Genomic DNA, 22,284 nt, shown 5'->3' on the forward strand with positions numbered 1-22,284 from the left:
AATCTGGCATTGGGGTGGGGGAGGTGGAGAGGGGATCATAGGATCTTCGATCTTGAGCTGAAAGGAATCCCAGAGGCCGGCTAGTCAAACCCTCCCATTTTACATCTGGCACCTTCTACGTCACATGTATATTTTACAGCAATGGTGGCCCAACGAGCCTCGGTGTCTAGCCAGAGGTGGCAGAGTGGAGTGGAGATGCAGTGGACTTGCCCTCCCTGGAGGTCTTGAGTGAGAGACTGGATGACTGCTTGTCATTTGGGGGCAGCTGGTGGTGCAATGGATAGTGCGCCCGGCCTGGAATCATGAAGACCTGAATTCAAATCCAACTTTAGCACTTACTATGGTTGTGACCCCAGGCAAAGTCGCTCCACCTCTGTTTGCCTCAGTTTCTTCCTCTGTAAAGTGGGGATAATTATAATACATACCTCACAGGGTTTTTCTGAGGATCAAATGGGATAATATTTGTAAAAATTAATCGAAGTACTTAGCTTGGGTATATAGTACGTGCTATATATGTATGTTTATTCCTTTCCCTTTTCCTTGTGGCATTTTGGGGATTACTCTTGCATGTAAGCTGGATGAGAATGCCACTGAGGTCCTTTCCAATGCTGAAGATCAGTGGTCCTGTGACTCCGTTATGCTTCAGTGGTGTAGGCGCCTTCAAGGCTCCAGGTGTGATGATAGAAGAACTATCAGAAGTGGATACAAGGGCCGTAGAAGTGAGCTATGACTGTCTGGCCTGGAGGGGGATAAAAGAAGGCACTGACCTGTACTCTGAGGTATGACCAGAATCAGTGCTCAGAGCATCCAAAAAAAGGGCTAGATCTGATTGAATATCCTCTCTTTAAGAAGGCAGGACAATCCCCCAAAGGATGGGAACAGACAATTTCCAAACAAGTAAACAAAAACTGTTATTATCATTAAAAGAAAATGATCAGAACTCTCTAATAATCAGGGAAATGCTCATTTAAAACAACCTTGAACATCACCTTGTGCTCTTCTGCTTTGATGGATGCAAATAGTCGAAAATCACAAGATACAAAACCCAGCGTCAGGAAGCAGGAATGTTCACTGCTATAGCCATCAATCAGGGCCGTCTTTTCAGAGAGAGCCGATAATTTACAGTATGAGCTACCGAGCTGATCACAGCCTTTGATCTGCCGGCCCCACCATTCGGGCAGCATCCTAAGCATGTTATTAAAAGGGGAAAACACCCATCAGCATTAAAATATTCAAAGCTGTTTTATTTGAGATTGCAAAAGAGTGGAAATAGCCCATATATAGAGTGATTGGGAGATGGTGGAATGAAGTAGAGTCTTTTAATGTAATGGAATTTTACTGCATTGTACACCAAAAATATGAAGAATTGAATGAAATATGGAAAGATGCAGAAAGTGGTGCAGAGGGAAGGAGGCGGAATTAGGGGAAGGAAATCCATATTGACCATTATGATATGAAAAACGGCAACAACAAAACTTTATGAGCCCGTAGATGGAGAGGCACTTAGCAGGCTCGGAGCAAGTCAATATTTATTGTTGGTACTCAAGCAACCGGGGGTTCCCTCTTGCCTTTAGAATAAAATACTGATTCCTCAGTTTACCAGTTGAAGCCCTCCCCCACCTGACTCTGCCTGCTTTTCCTGGTTTACTGTTTATTATTTCTCTTCTTGAGCTCCTCAGGTCAAACTGATTGGCTTTCTGGCTGTTCCTCACACATGACACTCACATCTCCCATCGCTGTGACTTTGCACAGCTGGTCCCATGTGCCTAGAATGTGCTTCCTTCTCCTTTTAGCTCCTTGAGAACATTAATTTCTTCCAAAACTCAAATCAAATGCCACATCCTACATGAGGCCTTCCATGAGTACCGCATGTGCCATGGCCTTTCTGGCCCCGAGATTATTTTGTAGTGTTATATACACATATACACAGGCATACACACACATATGGTCACACACATGCACAAACACAGATATATATGTATATATATATATATATATATATATATACACACACACACACACAAGGTATGTATACATACACACAAGGTACACTTCTAGGTGCATATACATTCGTATCATGTATATACATGTAGATGGGGGGTTCAGGAGGGACCAGCATCTCTGGTGGGAGGGCTGCTGGGCCCTTTTCAGGGCTTCTCATCCACCTTTGGTGTCCACCTGCCACCCAACTCTTACCTGTGCCTCCAAGAAGCTGTAGCATGCTCAATGGCCACACCCCAGTAAACTGTCTTGGTAGAGGCGCTAAACCAGGTTGAAGGTAACTGACAGGGCTCAAACCCTCTGGCGAGTTAGGGGAGATATCTACCACAAGCGTGCGAAGACTTCTCTGCTAGAACGGGCAGATGAGAGCAATTTGTTCCAACGGCCATGAGGGCGGCTGAAGCAGGCGCCGTGGAGCGCTTAGAGCTTGGTCAGACGTGGAAGATGCCAAGGTCCTCCAGGGCACCCTGAACCATCGTCAATTGTCCTGACTGCCAACACGCCCTGGACTTTGACGACTCTGGAGGAGAGAGTAAGGCTGGGGTGCAGCCTCGCCTCACTTAAATCCAATGTACTCGAGAGTCAAGACATCACTTTATGATGCCATTGGTCCTCTTTGGAAATGAAAGACAAACGATATCACGTGTATATATGTATCTATATGTATCTATCTATCTCTCTCTCTCTCTCTCTCTCTCTCTCTCTCTCTCTCTCTCTATATATATATATATATATATGTTTGTGTGTGTGTGTGTGTACCCAGTGTTACACTACTGTATAGTATGCTGTTACATAAATGCACATTGGTATGACCGTATATATGCATATATTTATGTCTATCTATATACATACATTTATATTTACACACATACGTATATATGCAACATAGTCATTATTAGATTACTATACACATAAACTATTGCATGAATGTATGTGCGTGAGCGCATTTACTATGATAAATATATGTGATATGAATATAAGTATGATATTTCACACACATATGTATATTGCACACATATACTTGTATGTTATACATGCACACGTATACAAATATGTGGGCAATAGCAGCAATAAGCGTGATGATGGTGATAGCGTTTATATGATGCCCTACTACGTGCCTGGCACTGTGCCAAGTGCTTTACAAATGTTATCTCATCTGATCCTCACAACTATCCTGGGAAGTAGGTACTGTTATTATCCCATTTTTACAGAAAAGGAAACTGAGGCCAAGATAGGTAAAATGACTTGCCTAGAGTCACACAGCTAATAAGTGTCTGAAGCTGGATTTGAACCCAAGGCTTCCTGACTCCAGGCTCAGCGCTTTAACCACCACTTGACTTGTTGCTTGGTTATTTTCAGTTGTGTCCAACTCTTTGTGACGCATTTGGGGTTTTCTTGGCAAAGATGCTAGAATGCTTTGCCATTTCCTTCTCCAGCTCATTTTATAGATGAGGAAACTGAGGCAAACAGGGTGAAGTGACTTGCCTAGGGTCACACAGCTAGTAAGTACTTCGAGGTGGAATTTGAACTCAGTTCTTCTGGACTTCGGGCCTGGTGCTGTATCCACTGAGCCACCTAGCTGCCCCAGTGTGTGTGTGTGTGTGTGTGTGTGTGTGTGTGTGTGTGTGTGAGAGAGAGAGAGAGAGAGAGAGAGAAAGAGAGAGAGAGAGAGAAAGAGAGAGAGAGAGAGAGAGAATATCTGTCCATCCATCTATAACTTATTTCAGTGCATGTTGTTTCTCCTGATAGACTGTAACCTCCTTGAGGACAGGGACTTTTTCATGCTTGTCTCTGTAACCCCAATTCTTAGTGCTGCGTCTGGCACGTAGGGCCTTAATAATGTTTCTTGATGCGTTGCTTTGCTAATATACTTTGCCCATCTCTTTTACTTAATCATTTACTGACATCTGTTGCAAACATAAAGAGACTCAGGGGTGCTCATATGAGGAGTTCCCAAAGTCTTACTGCTGCTTTTAGCTATAAAACCTTGAAAATGACACCAAGAATTTTGGGGATCCCCTGTTTTCACTCGGCTGTTTAGCCTTGGAGAAATAATAATGGCTCCCAGGTCCACGTGGTCACTTTTTCTATTTTTTAATTCGATAGCACACAGACAACTATGAGTATGATCGAAAGAGTTCAGAGTCTTCCTTCATTTAGGAAAATTCCTTACATTCTGCCAGAAGTTTGGCTGGCTCCCTGCCCTTTTCACAATGTAAGTAGTTCAGGTTTTATGGCCTTGTTTGGATATTCCTTCCTCATTGATTATTTATATTTCTTAAGGTTATTACATTTATAATGTCCAGATTTACAAAGGGCTCCCGGAAACCATGCCTGATCTCCCAAGCTGGTAGTAGCCCCTCTGCCCCATTTCTCTGCTTCTCTGTGTATGGTATTTATTGTACCCCCACAATATTATTTAAAATTCCAAAATGGAAAGGGTTCATTTTTTTTTGTACCCCCAATGCCTGGCACAGTGCTTGACATACATTAGGCCCTTAATGAATATTTTGTGAATTAGACTAAAAACTTTTTTTAAGAGCACCAAAGTATATAATGTGTTGTAGAATGATTAATTTGTAAAATGGTTAAAGCAGGAGCATGTCCGCTTGTAAGGAAGCAGTGTCTACACTGGAAATTGACTAAGAAAGCCTACTCCAATCTGTTTCTTGTGACCTGTGGATTTCTGAGCCCATCACTTGCTTTCCTGGGGTTTGGCACACCACCCATTGCATAAGGAGGCAACACTTTCCATCTCCATGCTTTGAGGAGATACTGAAGATATCTTTACTGGTCCACAGTGACCTCGAAGGAAGTGGATTTAGGTGGGATCTATTAGCTGGATATGCTTCAGTCCTTTCGAACCATGCCTACGGATTCAATCAACCAACTGGCATTCATTAAGTCATTCATTTATCATCTGAAAGGCATTCATTAAGCACCTACTATGTGCCTGGTACTGTGTTAGGCACCAAAAACACAAACGCAAAAGAGAAACAGATCCTGCCCTCTGGAGCCTACAGTCTCCATGGTCTCTCAACTCTGATTTCTATGGAAGGATCTGGATTATTTTGTGAGCTGTGTAGAAAGAGCCCTGCTCCACCCTGCCCCCACCCCAAACTGTGTTACAGCCTTGCAGAAACCAGAACTCACCTTACATACACCAGAGGTTTTTATTTGTGTGTGTGTATTGTGGAACCCTTTGGCAGGCTAGTGAAGCTTAGAGACCCCTTCTCAGAAAAAATTGTTATCAAAATAACAATTGAAAATTGTTAGCAAAATATTGAAATTGTTATCAAAATATTTTTTTAGATGGACTCAAGGCTAGGAAAGTTTACACATCTGCTTGTAGTTGGGAATATCATCCCCTGGAAGCAAGTACTGGGGAAGCACACAAGGTCATCCAGCCAGTCAGAGAGGGCAGCCAAACAGCTGCACGGAGCTGGAGAGGCTGGCGCCAACTTGGCCTCCACTTTGGATTGCAGTCCTTGTGATGTCTTCCGTGAGGAGGTGCCAAGAGAACACTGCAGTCACAGGAGCATTTTGGGAGCACTCTTGGAATTTGGGGGACCTGTGGGCAGTTGGATATACTAAAAAACATCCTCCTCTTTCACCAGATTTTTAAGAGAGCAGGGACTGTTTTGGCCTTTATTTGTATCCCTACTACTTAGCACAGTGTCTGGAATATAGTAGGTGCCTAATAAATGCTTGTTGACTTACCTTATTGACCTGCAGCCCTAATTTCCAGCACAGGTCCTGGCACAAAGTAGGTACTTGATAAATAGATGATGACGATGATGGTGATTATATATAATGAAAACCCATATTGAGTATGTAAGAAAATAATGAAACCATTCAGGGGTGAGAGAAGGCACGATCCTTCTCAGCTAGATCCCCACTCTGGAGTTTTCTTTACTCTTTAATGGGCCCATAAAGCAAGATTTTTTTGTGGGGGGAAGGGAATTGGGAGCCTACTTGTGTTTATTATCACTAGTCCTCATCTGGTCCCCAGGATCTGAGTTCTCCCCTACCCTTGGACTTGGCTCTGACAAATCAAACCCCTATTGTCTGAATTCTACTGAGACCCAGTAGGAAATATTCCCATGCCCATTTATCGCATTCAACAAAGTTGATGTCTTACCTTTTGGTTCAACATTTGAAAAATCTTTGCTCTACCTTGAAGTTCTGATTTTCAAAAGACAACATGTACTTCCCACCTCCTTGACACCTTTTAGAGTATATGCGAATTCTGAGAAATGTTTGGTTTCCTTTGAGGAACTCAGCAGAGAACTGAAGCCACTGCAAACATAGAGACGTGGGATGTAGGTACGAGGAGGGGTGCTCTTTTCCATCACATGAAAGGGAGAGGCAGCACCCACGGGAGAGGGCTGTCAGGGAAACAGCTCTCAAAGCAGAAATGCTTTTATTTATTAGATGCTCTCAAAGCAGAAATGCTTTTATTTATTAGATGCTCTCAAAGCAGAAATACTTTTATTTATTAGAAGAGGCTTAAAATCAAAAGACTGTTGATAAAGCAAACGGAGAACGAAGCTTTGAGTTCCCACATCTGAGTCTAGTCCGTCGTCCTTAGCCGTGATGACCATCTTACATGTCAGTGCCTTTTGTGGGATAACGGAATGGGGACCCGTGGACCTGTCTGCCTCTTTGTGCATTTATTAGGTTGTGTGTATGTGCATAACATGCCAGTGTAGGCCAGCATTTCTTAGGATAAAAGTGAGGTTGTAATGAAAGGAGCAGATTCTCAGAGCACACGATGAAAGGAAATAGAAAGCAGGGCCTTGCCAGGGAAGCCATGAGCCTACAGTGATCTGTCATTCTTCTCCCTGGGTAATACCTCCCACTTATCTGGAAACCAAGTCATTAAGTGTCCTTGTGTTGCCCTTTGAGCTTAAGGGCTTACCGTCCGTGGAACTTGGGGTCTCACAGAAGAAGCACAAATCCTTTCTTTATTCTTGGGATCAGAGGACTTAGAAGGTGGATTCTAGAGCAGTCATAGGAGCAGACATCATAGATATAGAAACTGAGCTGTTAAGCACAAACATTTGGACTGGGGATTGGAGGGGGTGGCAAGCAGAGTCCGATGACCCCCGAAACTTGACCTGGCTAGTTATATTGATGAATTTGTTGTCTTTTCTCTGTCCCATCAATTCCTGGTAGTCTGATGGAGAATAAAGCTACTTCTGTTGATAATGACACATCTTTGGATTTTGTGACCATGAGAGCAGCGTCGTTTCACCTGCCTTTTTTGAACCTATGCCCAGAGAACCTGAAGAAAGTTTATTGGCCATTAACTCCTGGCCAAAGAGAACTGTTGGGCATAGGCTGTGAATTGATCTGAGAGCGACAAAAAGTAGGAAAGCTGGAGAGAAGGAAAAAAAGCCTGCTGGGTTCAGGGATGGGCCACCTGTTGTGGACGCCCTCGCCACCACTCCTGGGTTGCTTTCCTTCCTCTCCTCGGCCTTTTGGAATCCCTGTTTCTTGTTATTTCCCCCTCTAAGTCATGGGCCACTAGCTTCATGAGATTCCTCCTCAACACCACAGCCCCACCCCAGCTCAATATAATTACTTTGTGTTGACTTTACATGTATTTTGCATTTACTTTGGTACCTGTTAACATCCACCCCTACCCATAGAATGTAAGCTCCTTCAGGGCACTCCCATCTTCACATCCTTAGTACTCAATGTAGTGCCTTTTACAAAGTAGGCATTTAATTGTAGTTTGTTGAAATGGCATAACAAAAATTCAAGGAAAACTGTAACGAGTCCTAGTGGGGCTCCCTCTTCGTCAGGGGTATTTTACTTAGGGTTCACAGGACCCCCCCCAAGAAGTCTATGGATGGGGGGGCTCTGTGAACTTGGATGGGCAAAACAGACCTCATTATTTTCACTGGACTCTAACTGAAATTTAGTATTTCCTTCAATTATTTGAAAATATCATTCTGAGGGGTCCACGGCCCTCATCAGACTGCCAAAGGGGTCCATGATGCAAAAATGATTAAAAATGTGAATACTGTGCTAATGGCAAGGGAGGGGAAGAAAGTAGTGAAGCTTGTGCAGAGATTTAAGCTCCCAGAACCAATGATCTAGAGTCAGAAAGAACCTCAGAGGCCATCTAATCCAACCCCTTCATTTTACAAATGAAGGAAACTGAGGCCATAGATGATGATTTGCCCAAGGTCACACAGTATTAAAAGGTTGAGTGGGGATTCAAACCCAGGCCCTCTGACTTCTGAGTGATTGTTCTTTCCATTCTAGTACCTGTCCAAAGTCTTAGACCTAGTCAACGAAAGAGGAAGGAAGAGAACCGAGATCTGTTGTTAGTTCAATGCATGTTAAGAGTGTCTTGTAGTCTTCTCATTCTATAGAACATAGCCTTCGCTCTCAGACCTCCTCCAGGCTTCTCTTTCTTGTCTCCCCCATAAAACACCAAGCCCTGATCATTAGATGCATTTTCATTGGGATCTCATCTCAGTATCAGGTAAAGAAGATAGTTATCTAAGATGCAGATTGGAGATGATCTCTTGACTTTTGGACTAGCTAAATCCTTATTAGGACTCACTGTGGAATTATCAGTGGGGCAGAGATTGGGTGTGATGGGATTCCCCCTTGACTTTCCAGTGTGGCTGGCACAAACCTGAAATCAGATCGTGACCAGAGTTTCCAATGGTTTTGTCTCTTGCAGAGGAGCTGAAGGTGCCTTTGGAGGAGTATGTCCATAAACGGTATCCGGGGCTGGTGAAGGTGGTACGGAACCAGAGGAGGGAAGGCCTGATCCGGGCACGGATCGAAGGCTGGAAGGTGGCCACTGGGCAGATCACCGGTTTCTTCGATGCCCACGTGGAGTTTACTGCTGGCTGGTAGGTGCTGCCCAGCTCTGTTTGTCTGCCCTGAGCAGCAACAGGGAGATGGATTTCAGAGGAGAACAAGACTGATAATGGGGAAAATGGGGAAGTTGGTAAATTTTGGTTTTGGTGACTTCATTTCTTCTCTTGTCCCTCCTTCTCACCCCTATCCCCCTTTTCTTCCAACCTAAGACTATTGGAATAATTTCCCTTTGCCATTCCCTTTGTCTTTAACTTCTCTCTCAGAAACGGGTGGTGATTCCCTATTAGCTCCCAAGTAAAGTTTAGGCTTCTGTGTGTGGCATTCAAGGCTCTCTTCAATCTGGTGCCACTGTGTATAATTACAGTCTTTCCTCCCATTGTTCCTTCCTCGAATGCTGCACTCCATCCAAAATGGAGCAGCTGCCGTTTAGCCTCTGACCTGCCTGGCAATGCCTGAGCTCCTTTGCTCACTCAATGCTTTGAAGAGCCTGTCTCTTCTTCTAGGAAGTCTTCCCTGATCTTTCCTGTCAGTCATCATCTTCCCTTTCAGGCCTCATGTAGAATTTCGTTTACACCTCCCTAGTGCACTTAATATGCAGTATCGTGTATTCTATGCAGGTATGGGTAGGAGCTGGTTGTTAAATGTTAAACTACCAGTGCTTAGCTCAGTGTCCAGCACAGAGTAGCTGCTTAATAAATGCTTATCAATTAAGTGTTCAATGAGCATCTAAACCTTAGAAATCAGCTGAAAGTACAGATCCCTCCTTAGCTTCCTTTAAGACCCAACTTAAACCCCACCTTCTACCAGAAGCCTTCCCCAACCCCTCTTAACTCCAGTGCCTTCCCTCTGTTAATTATTTCCTATTCATCCTGTATATAGCTTGCTTTGTGTATATGTGTTTGTACGTTGTCTTTACCATTAGATTGTAAACTCCTTGAAGGGAGGGGCTGTTTTTTTTTGCCTCTTTTTATATCCTCAGCCCACAGTGCTTAGCACATAATAGGTGCTTGATAAATGTTTATTAATTTGTTGATTGTTCAGACTTAAAGTGATGGAGAAAGTACATTATTAAATGCAAATTAAGCTTGAAATGGGCCATATATGTGTGTATACATACACGTACACACACATATATGTGTATATATATATATTTAGGGAGAGAGAGAGAGAGAGAGAGAGAGAGAGAGAGAGAGAGAACTTGTTGTTAGTCACTTAGCAGCAAGCCACTTACCGTATCATAATTTGGGCGTGCGATGGCACTGCTGAGACCATTTACTCCAGCCCATATGGGAGTGAGAATTCAACACAAGATCTTTCTAATCCTCCTTCCCCCATTATTTTACATTTCCATCGTACACACTTTGTGGTTACTCACCCACACACAACTGGATGGAATGCCCCTTGCGGGCAGGTACGGTTTTTCTCTTTGTATCACTAGCACCTAGTTTAGCCTCAGGTCCATAGGATCATAGCAACATAAATCTGTAGCTGGGAAAGGACCCCGAGAGCCATCCAGTCTTATCCCCACACAATTGAGGGCCAAGGTCACACGGCAGATTTAGGATTTAGAAATCCCTCAGAGGCCATCGAGATCAAAACCCCCAATTTACAATGACAAAACTGAGACCCAGAGAGAGAAGTTACCTGCCTGAGGTCATCCAGATTGCCAGCATCCCAGCTAGGCCTCAGACAACAGAGTCAATGTCTCCTCCCACCCCCACCCCCATACTATGCTGTTTCTTATAGCTGTTTAGTAAATATTTGTTGAATGATTGAATGGTTGAATGAATGAATCCTTTTTATAAGAAGTGATGAACTGGATGGTATTTGCAGATCTCTATTGAGTGGGGCCTCACGAACATAAAGCCCCATTATAAAGCACTTTGCTCAACCATAGCTTTCATTCGAGCGTGTAACAAATGAGGTTCCCTTCGTACACCTCTCATTCGTACATGGAAAACCGATTGAGCGTGCAACATTCCACAAGCATTTGTTAAATGCCTATTAGGCGCTGACCAACGGGCCAGGCTGTGTGATCCTCCTACTGGGCTTATGAGCCTCATCAAAGCAGGGACCATGTTCTGTCTTGACCCTGTGTCCAGAGGGCACTTAATGGTCATTAAATGAATTAATGAATGGGTAAATGAGAGTAAATGAACAAATATTGTTGCTTCCTTTAAAGAGGTAAAAGATGAGGTAGGTACTTCAGTGCCTGCAAATTAAAGGTGACAAATTCTCGGCAAAAGATATAGCTCTAAGTTATTTCCATCTAGTTCTTTCCATAGTCTGAGTGGGCACCATGATGAGTTGGGGCCATTATCTTTCTTATACCATGTTTTCTTCAAGATTCTGGAAAATGATCCCCCTGTGGAAATAGCACGTGGGATTGTAGGTTAGAGCTGGCACAGACTTTACATGTTTTGCAAATATTTTACAGATGAGGAAACCAAGGTCCTTCAAAGTCACACAGAGACAGGATTTGATCCCAGGTCTTCTGACCACAGAGTCAGTGCTCATTCCAACAAACCACCAATGTTCTCCTTTACTGTACGTTTTGCCACAAAGAGCCCCGATTCTTCTTCGGACTTTGGAAGAATAAAAGATGTTGATGATAAGGCAGGCATCTCTCTGCCTTTTGCTTTATGATACTTAATTCTCTCCAGCATCATTAATCAATGAAATTAAATCTTTTTAGAAAATCAATTTAGGTTGATCAATTAGCTGCGATGCAGTGTAAGAGAATACATAATACAGTGAAATTCATATTAAAAACATTCCATCACAGGCAGAATTGACCTATTTTCTAGAATGGGAAACAAGTACCTGCAGGAAATTTGGCCTAATCTATCACTGACAGGAGAGAAACCTTTCAAAAACGCTGGGTGTAAGGCAAATCATTCTCCAAAATAAGAATGACTTGGCAGCCCAGCTCACTTCTAAAGTGGCTGCTGATGCTTCCCGCTTTCAGAGGGTGGGCACTAGAGGCCCTAGTGTAGTTAGTACAAGGGGCATCCAGGGAGCATGGTATAATGTTAAAGAAAATCACTGACTCCTCTTGAGTCAGAAGAAGTGGGTTCAAATCCACTCTAATTCTTATGACCTGTGTGACCTTCAGCAAGTGAATGATTCCCTTTTGTTTGCTGTTCCATAAAATGAGGGGGTTGAGTTACATGACCCCTGGGTCTTCCCAGCTCTAAATCCAATTATCTTAAGTTCCTTAATCTCTCTGAGCCTCAGCCATTGAATGAGAACAAAATAAACATAAAGCAGTTAGGTCAGGAGGCCTTTAAAGGAGGTCTCTTTCAGCTATGAGCCTGTAATCCTAAATCTCTTTGGCCCTCAGTTTCCTCATCTGTAAATTGAGGGGTTTGGTTAGATGGTGTCTGAGTATCCTTCTTGTTCTAGATAAATGATCAATTCAGCAAGCATTCCTGCCTGGACACCCAGAAGATAAGCCTCATCCTTGCCTTATCAGCTAAACCTATCATTAATAGAATGTGAATTCTCTGAGGTCTGGGACGGCTTCATTCTCATCTTCAGACCCTCAGGGCCTAGCAAAGTACCTCAAACACAGTATTTGATTTTAAGGCTAGAATCTGTCCAGTTCATGGGCTGGGATGTCTCAGGTGAGCTAACCTGGCTACCTTGCCTCTGTTCTGTTTCTCAGGGCTGAGCCCGTCCTGTCCAGAATCCAGGAAAACCGGAAGAGGGTGATCCTCCCCTCCATCGACAACATCAAACAAGACAACTTTGAGGTGCAGCGGTATGAGAACTCAGCCCACGGCTACAGTTGGGAGCTCTGGTGCATGTACATCAGCCCCCCCAAGGACTGGTGGGATGCCGGGGACCCTTCGCTTCCCATCAGGTCAGTTCCAAGAGAGCCTGGCAAGGCTAATAATAGCTCTGTGATACAGCCAAATACAGTGGGAGGTTAGAAGAGGGGAAGCAAGCCTGTGGGACCCATTATGTAATCTAATTATTTAAAGACTAGGAAACCTGACTTTGTTTTTTCCCCATGATGAGTTGAGGATGGGCATTTTCTTCTTCAGACACTGACTTTGTTGGCACCATGGACAAATGATTCCAAAGGGACAGTGAGACTGGACCCATCTTTATTTTTGCCTCTAGAAATGATGAGATTTGTTCAGGAGTTCTTAAAGTAGACGGGCTAGCAGCAGATAATTTCCTGCTTCAAATCTTGACCAGGTAAGGGCTGTTGGGAAGGAGATTTATTTTTCTCTCCTGATTCTTGAATGATGGAAATGCTTGTGTTTTAGTAAAACTCTCAATATATAAGCCTTCCTATGGTTTTCTGTAAATATTACTTGGAGGCCATAGGCAAGCCTCAAAATTTTCCATGCTCCTGTCACAAGGAAAAAGAGAGAATAAATCTGTCTTGCTTTTCATCCAGTTTTAGGAGAGGGAGAAGAACCGAGTGTGGTTGGGTAATAGGGCACCTAAGTGAACCAAGGGCCAGGGCTTGCTTCCTGGAGCTTTGAGGGTTTTTCTTGCACTTGAGTTTAAAAAAAAAAAAAAAAACAGCATCATTAAGCTGGAGAAAGTTGAGAGGAGGGTCACCAATGTAGCAAAAGGCCTTGGGTTCATGCCTTACCAAGATAGTTTGAAGGAATGGGAGCTGGACAAGAGAAGGTTCAGGGACGAGGGGCGTTATAGGTGTCTTCCAGTATCTAAAAGGTCACCACATAGTAGAGAAGTTTAAATTGCTCTGCTTGGGCCCTTTAAGGATGGCACTAGGAGCAGTGGTCAAAAGTTAGAATGAGACAAGTCTGAGCATGATGGAAGGAAAATTCATAATGATTTGGGCTCTTCGAAGATAGACTGGTCTTCAGGCAGAGGCTAGGTGGGCTTGGTATAAGTATAATGTAGAAGGGATCTTTTTCTAGGTTAGGGTTGGCTTAGGGAGCTTACAAATCTCATGCAAACTCTGAAAGAATCTGGGAGTCTTCAGTCTGACTTGAATATTTCTGACCCTCTCTCTGAGCACGTAAGGACAGTTCCTATTCTTTCTCTGAAAGGGCCACAAAATGCTTTGGGGTGGCAGAGTTAAGTTGGAGCAGTGCCAACTTCAAGCAAAATGCCAGAGAGAAGGCAAATTGTTTTTGACCCCCTTCTGCCACCTTTAGTGGGCTTTCTTTTTCTCCAGATGTGCTCTTTCCCCCCCACCCCACCCTGGGGCAACCAGCTATGAACCATTCTTTTAGGGTAATTCTCTCAGCTGTGCTGTTACCTTAACATTAGAGAGATCAGGAATGTTATGTCAAGTGATGTAAGGATTTTTAAAATAATTTTTAGTAATCTTACTATAATTTCTCCTGTCTGTGAAAATGCATTTCAAGTATAATTGATACATGCAGATATTATCATTTTACTTTGAAATAAAAATTTTCCTCCTGCTATCTCTAGTATTTGCAAATACATGGAGTCTATTAATGTATCTTAGTCCTTGAGATGGTCTTAAATGCAATAGTAGCTTTAGTGGGCAAAACCTTCATTATTAGGTAAAACATTACTGTTATTACAGAACCTTTTTTTCACTTTTTATTATTGATTTTCCATTTAGTAGGCTCTTATTAAATGTTGATTGATTGATTATAATATTTTCCTCATTGTGTCTACTTCACTTTGCATCAGTTCATATAAGTCTTCTGGTGTTTCTCTGAATTCTTCATAGTCATTGTTTCATATAGCACAGTACTATCCCATGACATTAGTCTAATAGGCACTGTGTCACAGTGGATAGAGTGGCCTCAGAGCAAGGTCAAGTCTTGTCTCCAACATCTCATGGTTGGGGGATCATGGACAAATCACTTAATTTCTTGGGACCCCAGATTATAGGTGGCAGTGAAAGTGACAACTTGCATCAGTAGAGGGAATTTATTCCTCCAGTTCTCTATACCAATAAAATCACAGTTTTTTCCTCCATCTCTATTCCTTATTCACCTACCACAATATGTATTCCTCAATTGGTGAATGTCACTGTTGTTGGTTCTTTGTCTCTGTAGAGCACTGTGAATCTTGCTGTAAAGGTTTGGTCTATATTGGACCTTTCTGTCTAACATGGCCCTCCTTGGGGTTTGTGTCTAGTAGAGAGATCTCTGGATAGAAGGTAAGGACATTTTAGTCACTTTCTGAACCTAATACCTACTTGCTTCCAAAGTCAATGGACCAATTCTTAGCTGAGTGGGTGACATTTTTAAAGAACACAAACAAATGGAAAATTCCTGCTTGCTCATCCTCATCACTATGGTAATCTACACAAAAAAAGGAAGGGAAAAGAAAGGGGATGGAAGAGAAGTACAAACCTCTTTAAGACTGGAAAAGGAGACTAGGGAAGGGAAATATTACAGGCCTATTTTTACAGCTGTGGGAAAGGCTGATTTATATAACCCTTATGTGGATTGAAATCCTGGGGTGGTGATGGAGGGAGGTAAGTGTCAGTGACCACATGAGAGAGATAGGTCAGACTGAAACATCACTGGAGGCCTGAAAATTCTTTGCAATGGCTGATATTCTCCTGTATAATTCAGTTGCCTACAAATTGAATAATGAATTATAACATTATCAGATGATTAATATGCTCTTTGGAAAGACCTAAGAAAATAACTTGTCTTTATGTAAGTAATTGGTGTTATTTATTTTGTGAGACACAAAAATAAATAAGACAAGGGTGGCTGCCATTGCGATTTGTCATTATCAGGTCGATATGCCCAGGATTTACTGTTTAGTTGGTGTGGGAAGGTCTCCCCTGGAATTAGAGTGAAACAATCTACATCTTGGCAGATTAGCCTGAGAATGGCCTGAGGTTCTGAGAGTGAAGCGAATGGTTGGTAAATCTCAGGCCTTGTCTTCTAAACTTGGAGAGGCAGCCTAATACTGTAGAAAGAATACAGACTTTGGAGTCAGAGGGTCCAGATCTTGCCTCTGCTGCTCACTACTCTAGGTCTAGGACTCCAGGTCACCACCTCTTTGGGCATGTTTCCTTAATGATCTAATGAAGGAGTTGGAGGTCTCTTCTAGCTCTGAATCCATGACTCAATGACACTAAGCCCAGCACTCTATCCACTCCACCATGCTGGTTCTTATATAGCTCATGAAATCAACTTAGAAGATATTGGAGTATAGAATAGTGAAAGGAGGAATGGGAATTGGAGGAAAGTTAGCAGTGGGTCTGAATCCAGCTTTTCCACTTACCCGGGTGTGTGACTCTGGGCAAGTCATTTATTCTCTGAGCCTCAGTTTCCTTCTCTGCAAAATGGGGATCACAACACCTGGGGTATTTTTCTTACCAAGGTGGGAAGTTGAACTGAGCTAGTATATAGTAATGCACTTTGTAAACCTTAAAGTGCTGCATCAGTGATAGATATTGGTATTAGTGAGAATGTCCTGTGATAATAGCTTATGTGTGTATCTCATCAGAGGGAAGGATTGTGTGTATTTTTCCCCCTGTAGTTATTGGACGGATGATATGTTTGATTGTCTCAGATGAGTCAGTGTGCTTTTCCCCTTCAAAGATGTACCGATGTCTTGTTAGTAATGACAGCACCATTTTATCCTTGGGATGAAGGGGAAGCCTTCCTACAATCACTATAGCATGAGGACATATGACCTTCCTTTAGATTTTTGACACCTTTTGCCTGATTACATGGAACAGGGAGATTTTTCCAAAGATGGGTATTTTGGGTATGTTTCCTTCACATTTCTTTTGATGGTTTTTCTTCCTCCTGTTTCTCCCCATCTCCCTCCTCAAGTTTCAGTCAGTCCTTGGGCACTGAGGGCTTAGCATTGGCTGCTGTTCCAACAGGTTTGACTCAGTCCTTCCTTGGATGCCAAAGGAGAGTTAGCCTGACTCCTTGAAGATTAGAAGCTGGGGTCACAGATCTGTCTGTCTGTTACATGGCAATGTCAAATGGCTTGATATCAGAAATGGAGCTGATTTTGTCTGTGGAAATGATATCAAATGATATAAAAAAAAAGACCATGAGACCTCTCCATCTGACTTGCAGACATTTCTTATTTTTTTTTCTCCTGTTAGAATGTGAGATACCCTGAGAGCAGAGACTGTCTCACTTTTTTACTTGTATCTCTGGGCACTTAATTAATTTTTTTCATTCATTTGTTCATTCATTATAGGAGCCCAGAATGAAAGCTGGAAGGGGCCTCAGGGGCCAGCTAGCCCAACCCTTTTATTTTTATTCTTATTATTCAGCCGTTTCAGTTGTATCTGACCCTTTGTGTTCCCATTTGGAGTTTTCTTGGCAGAGATACTGGAGTGGTTTGCCATTTCCTTCTCCAGCTCATCTGACAGATGAGGAAACTGAGGCAAACAGGGTTATGTGACTTATACAGGATCACACAGCTAGTAAGTGTCTGAGGCCACATTTTAACTCAGGAAGATGAGTTTTTCTGACTACAGACCTAGTGCTCTGTGCACTACAGTGCCATCTAACTACCCCAGGTTTATTTTACAGATGAGGAAACTGAGCCATAGAGAGATTAAAGTGATTTGCCTAAAATCATACAGGTAGTAAGTGGGAGTAGAATCAGGATTTGCACCCAGCTCCTCCAAAACCAAATCTCACAGCCTTTTTGGGTCCTGGGCCAAGGGGATGGTTCTACCAAGATGGAAAGGATGCGAGCACTGGTCTGGTCAGCTGAGGACTGGAACGGCCCCATTTGGTGAGAAGAATGTTGAATTTGAATTCAGAGGACCTGGGTTCAAATCTTGCCTCTGTCCCCAAATGACCTGTGCAATCTTTGCTAAACCTCAGTTTTCTCACCTGTAAAATGAAGTAATCGGTCTAGGTATCTTTGAGGGAAACTTCCAATTGTTATTCTGTTGTAGTACCCCTTCTGGGGCTCCATCTCCACCTCCCACTCACGTGAATGGCGGCTGAGTCCTCCATCTTTACAATATGATCCTAAAGGGGTCTCAATCTGCATCTGTGAAGGGAGTACTTAAACTTAGGGAATCATGGATCCAGATATTATTAGTGAATTTTTCTTATATCTCATGCCCTGTCCTCTTCAGGTAGCAAACTCCTGGAGGGGAAGGCTATTCATTCCCTATGAGATTTCACCAGAACATTCTAGATCACAGAGTTCAAGCTAGTAGGTTCCTTAGACAACATCTAGTCCAATTTACTGCAATGGAAACTGAGGCCCACAGAGATGAGTCGACTTGCCTAAGGTTGCTTTGGTAGTAGCAGAAGAGTGAAGACTTGAACCCAGGTCCTCCGACTCCACAGCCCAGGCTCCTTCCACTGTACCTCACCTCAAGGAGGGGAGCTTCACTTCTTCACCTCCCCCATAGTGGAAGATTCAGAGAAGATGCTTAATAACTATATTACTCCATAGAGGCTGCCAGCGGTGCCTGAGAAGAGCGCATCTCTCATTTGTTGTCTTTTGTCTCTCTCTGCTGCCTGTGGTACCATTCTCATCTCCCCCCAGGTAGTAGCCAGAAGTGGTCATGAGTGAAGGGATGGCACTCTTTGCTATGAAGGTGGCTTCTGTATTGGCTACATTGGAGGGCCATCTGGGCTCTGTTGGTCATTGTTTGGGCTCTGATGGCCCAGAGTGAGTGTAAATAGCAGTCATTTCTGTTCTGACCAGAAACCCTGAGGGCCTTCCCCTCCCAGATGGATTTTTTTTGAGTAGGTAAAAGAGTCCATTTTTTTTGCCTCATTTCTTACCTAGCCTTAATCACTGAAGGGGTGTTGCCTCAGACAAACAAAGCTTAGAAAGACCTAAACTTAAAAAGGCTAAGGTCTCCTACTGCATCCGGTACCATCTCCAGTCATCCCGATCTATATAATCTCACCACTGGACCCAGATGGTTCTGGAGGAGACAGTGAAGTTGTATTATCTTGAACCCTGACAGCTGGATTAATTTCCCATAATTCCCCTTAGCTGAAAAGCAAAGACTCAATCTAGACTGTACCTAGCTGGCCTCAGGAGGAGAGAGTAAGGCTGGTGACTTTGCACAGCCCTACCTCACTTAAATCTAATTCACTGGCATGTCATGGCATCACCTCCCTGATGTCATGGTCCTCTTTGAGAACAAAGGACAAAGCAACAGCATTGGAGAGTGAGTAGAGAGGGTCATCAGCTAATCTGAATTCTAGATCTCCTGGTAAGTGGAATGTGAGGGGTATAAAGAACCTGCCTCCTTATGGGGAGGATGCTGAGAGGGACTCAGAGTCAACCGATCTGATTTAAGATGATAACAATCACACGTACTGTATTTTCTAAGCCAATAGCATCAGGCATGCACCATTATGCAAATGTTAGTTGTTTTTATTATTTTCCCCTTTCTTAGGGCTCTTTCCCCTCTTGAAATGGTTTTGTATTCTTTGTGTCGACTTCGTAATGCTGTATTCTTCCAGTAGAATGCGAATTTCTTGAGGGCTGGGACTGTCTCATTTTGATTTTGTATTTTGAGTCCCTTGCATATAGTTGGTGCTTAATAAATATATGTTGGATAGAATTGACTTCTATATCCAGACTCTGTTGTTCAAAGTTGACAGTATACTATCACCCACTCCTAACAGGTGGTCAGATTGTATAGCTGTTGACTTATATGGCTTGGTGGCCATACTTGCTGGGTAAATTTGGAGGGGGGGAAGGGATCCCTTTGGAGAGGACATTCTTAACCATTTTTTTGTCCTCCATGGACCCCTTGGACAGCTTAGTAGAGCCTATGGACCCTTTCTCAAAATTATGTCTTTAAATGCGTCGAATAAAGTACATAGGATTGCAAAAGAAACTAATTCTACTCAAACACAATTAGCAAAAAGAAAAAAATTAAAAAGGTTAATGGAGACCAAGTTAAGAAACCCTACTTTAGAGTATGGCTTGGGCTGGCTGGCCAATGAGGCCACTTGCAGCTCAAAAATTCTGTCATTCCATGGCTTTTGACATTGTTCCAGTTGGAACTAGCCTCTCCCTATAATGTTTTAAGCAAGCAACCATAAGAATTTATGAAGTCTTTGGTATGGTTCAGGCCCTGTGCTAAGCACTGGAAGATTCAAAGAAAAAACTAAAACAAAACCAGTGCTTGCGCTCAGGACCCTCCAATAGGGCAGTCAACATACATACCTCAACCAGGACATTTGAGATACTATGTTTCCCTGAGACTGGGTGGGTCTCCTTTGAATTTCTAACAACCCTTTGAGGTAGATAGGATAAGAATCCTTTTCTAAGGTGAGGAGAGTTCAGCAGTGTGCCCGGGGCCATGTGGTCAGTCAATGTTGGCTTCACCATTGCCTTTCCTAAATGACCTTGAGGGTTGGACCTTTTCCACCTGCTTCTTCCTCTTGGACATAACACCTGTACCACCACTGTCAGAGAAGTCTGCAAAGGGCATGATGTGCATACAAAGTACCCATCTACCTATTCCTTCTCATCTCCTCTTATCCCAGCCTCAATCATTCCATAATTTGTTGAATAGAAATTCTTGGGCTTCTGACATGATTCTGTGTGTGAGGACACTACTGAGTGGAGTCTTAACTGCTGGGACATGGCCATCGGCCTTGAGTGCCTCATTCAGACAAAGCTCACATGGTGATTACAATAGAATTTAAATTTGTCTCCTTCAAATTACAAGCAGCCTGTTGGGCGATCAGTCTGTAACTGACAGGAAAAAACAAAACAAAACAAAAAAAACAAGAAAAAACCCAGCAGCTAATACATTACTAGCATCTTTCTGCTCCAGGCACTGGGTAAGATTGCATCATTAAGTTGTCCTGATATTATCTGAGAATAGAAACTGTTCTGTGGGTTTCAGCTTCATTTTGAAAGAGGAGCAAGTTATCAGGCAGCAACCACATTCAGTATTTTCACAGAGGATATGATAGGAAATTGGATAATTAAAACTCCAGTGAGGGCTGATAATGGCCCAGGTCTGTATATCTCTGATCCTGGGGCTGTTGCCCTTTGCCCTTTCGAGCACGATGTATATATAGTGTGAGCTTAAATTCACTTAAATCTAAATGTTACTTTAAGCATGATAGCTTTCTTGGTGTCCCTGCCTTCCCTCTCCCGGCTTCTAGTGCCTTTGCTGGCAAAATTACCTTGTATTAATTTTTGTATTTATGTATATGTGTATTCTATGTATGTATATATGTGTGTGAAAATGTACACACACACACACACACACACACACACACACACACACACTGTCTTCACACGTTAGACTGTAAGTTCCTTGAATGCAGGGACTATTTCGTTTCTTTCTTTCTCTCCTCTCTTAATTCTCTCTCCCTTATTCTTTCTTTCTTTCCTCTCTGTTTTTCTCTCTCTGTGTCTCTTTTCTCTCCTTCCCCCACCCCCGTCTCTTTGTCTCTGTCTCTCTCTTTTGTTTCTCTCTGTCTCTGTCTCTCTGTCTCTGTCTCTGTTTCTCTCTTTCTCTAATATATAGAGAGATAGGTTTCTATATCTCTATCTATATAGATATATGTCTACAGATAAATCTATGTATCTATGGTGATATCTCTATAGATAACTCTATAGGGATATGGATTTTATATGTATTTATATCGAGTTATTTGCATGTTGTCTGCCTTGTTAAAAATGTATATTCCTTGAGGGAAGATATTGTTTTCCCTTTTCTTTGAATCCTTAGCATTTAACACAGTACGTGGAACATAGTAAGTGCTTAATTAATGCTTGTTGACTGACTAAACCCTTATAAATTCACTTAATGAACATTAAGGGGCAAAGGAGGTTTTCTTGCACTCACATAGTTCTTCTGGGTGAGTTTTGAGTTTGAGTTTTTCTCTCTTACCCATGAGAATAGATGTTCCTTGAAGACAGTGGCCGTTTTGTTTTTGTCTTTGTATGCCCAGTACGTGGCATAGTGCCTTGAATATAGTTGATGTCTAATTAATGCTTGCCAAAACTGAACATATCTGATTAATATGGTCTGCCTGGGATAAAATGGATTCCCCCTAGCTGGTGGTCTTCAAACCAAAGCTAAGTATGCGTTGGAATATATGGCCACTAAAGTCACTTCCAACTCTGAAATTCTGAAAAAATTCTGAGATTCATTTTTTTTCATTTTCTTTGTAACCCCAGCACTTATTCCAGTGTCTGGCCCATATTAAGTGCTAATAAATGCTTGTTGACTGGCTTTTAATAAATCCACAGCAGGAGAGATTTTATTTCATTGCAAGGCAACAGTAAGATACTAACATTGGGCCAAATGACCTCAGAGGTTCCTCCCAGCCTAACGGGGAAGAGTGAAATAGAGAAGTAGGGGCTTGGTGAGGGTACTTTATTTGTGCATAATAATTTATGTCCAAGAGGGAAGAGAAAGATAGTTAGGGTAACAGCAAAACCACTGCCTACTAACCATGTGGCCCTGGGCAAATCACTTAACATTCTATGGTTTTTCTGCATCGGCTTCCCGTTCTGTGATAG

General features: G+C 42.6%; 1 protein-coding gene across 1 annotated transcript in view; it reads left to right on the forward strand.

The window, feature by feature from the left end:
- The window catches only part of GALNT17 (polypeptide N-acetylgalactosaminyltransferase 17), a 315,475-nt gene that overhangs the window by 85,114 nt on the left and 208,077 nt on the right, over window positions 1–22,284 (forward strand). Inside the window, 2 exon segments of the mRNA XM_036768136.1 lie at window positions 8,705–8,879; window positions 12,515–12,712. Of these exon segments, the coding sequence (XP_036624031.1) occupies window positions 8,705–8,879; window positions 12,515–12,712 (373 nt within the window).

The sequence above is a fragment of the Trichosurus vulpecula genome, chromosome 7, assembly GCF_011100635.1.
Source record: "Trichosurus vulpecula isolate mTriVul1 chromosome 7, mTriVul1.pri, whole genome shotgun sequence".
Taxonomy (NCBI): Eukaryota; Metazoa; Chordata; class Mammalia; order Diprotodontia; family Phalangeridae; genus Trichosurus; species Trichosurus vulpecula.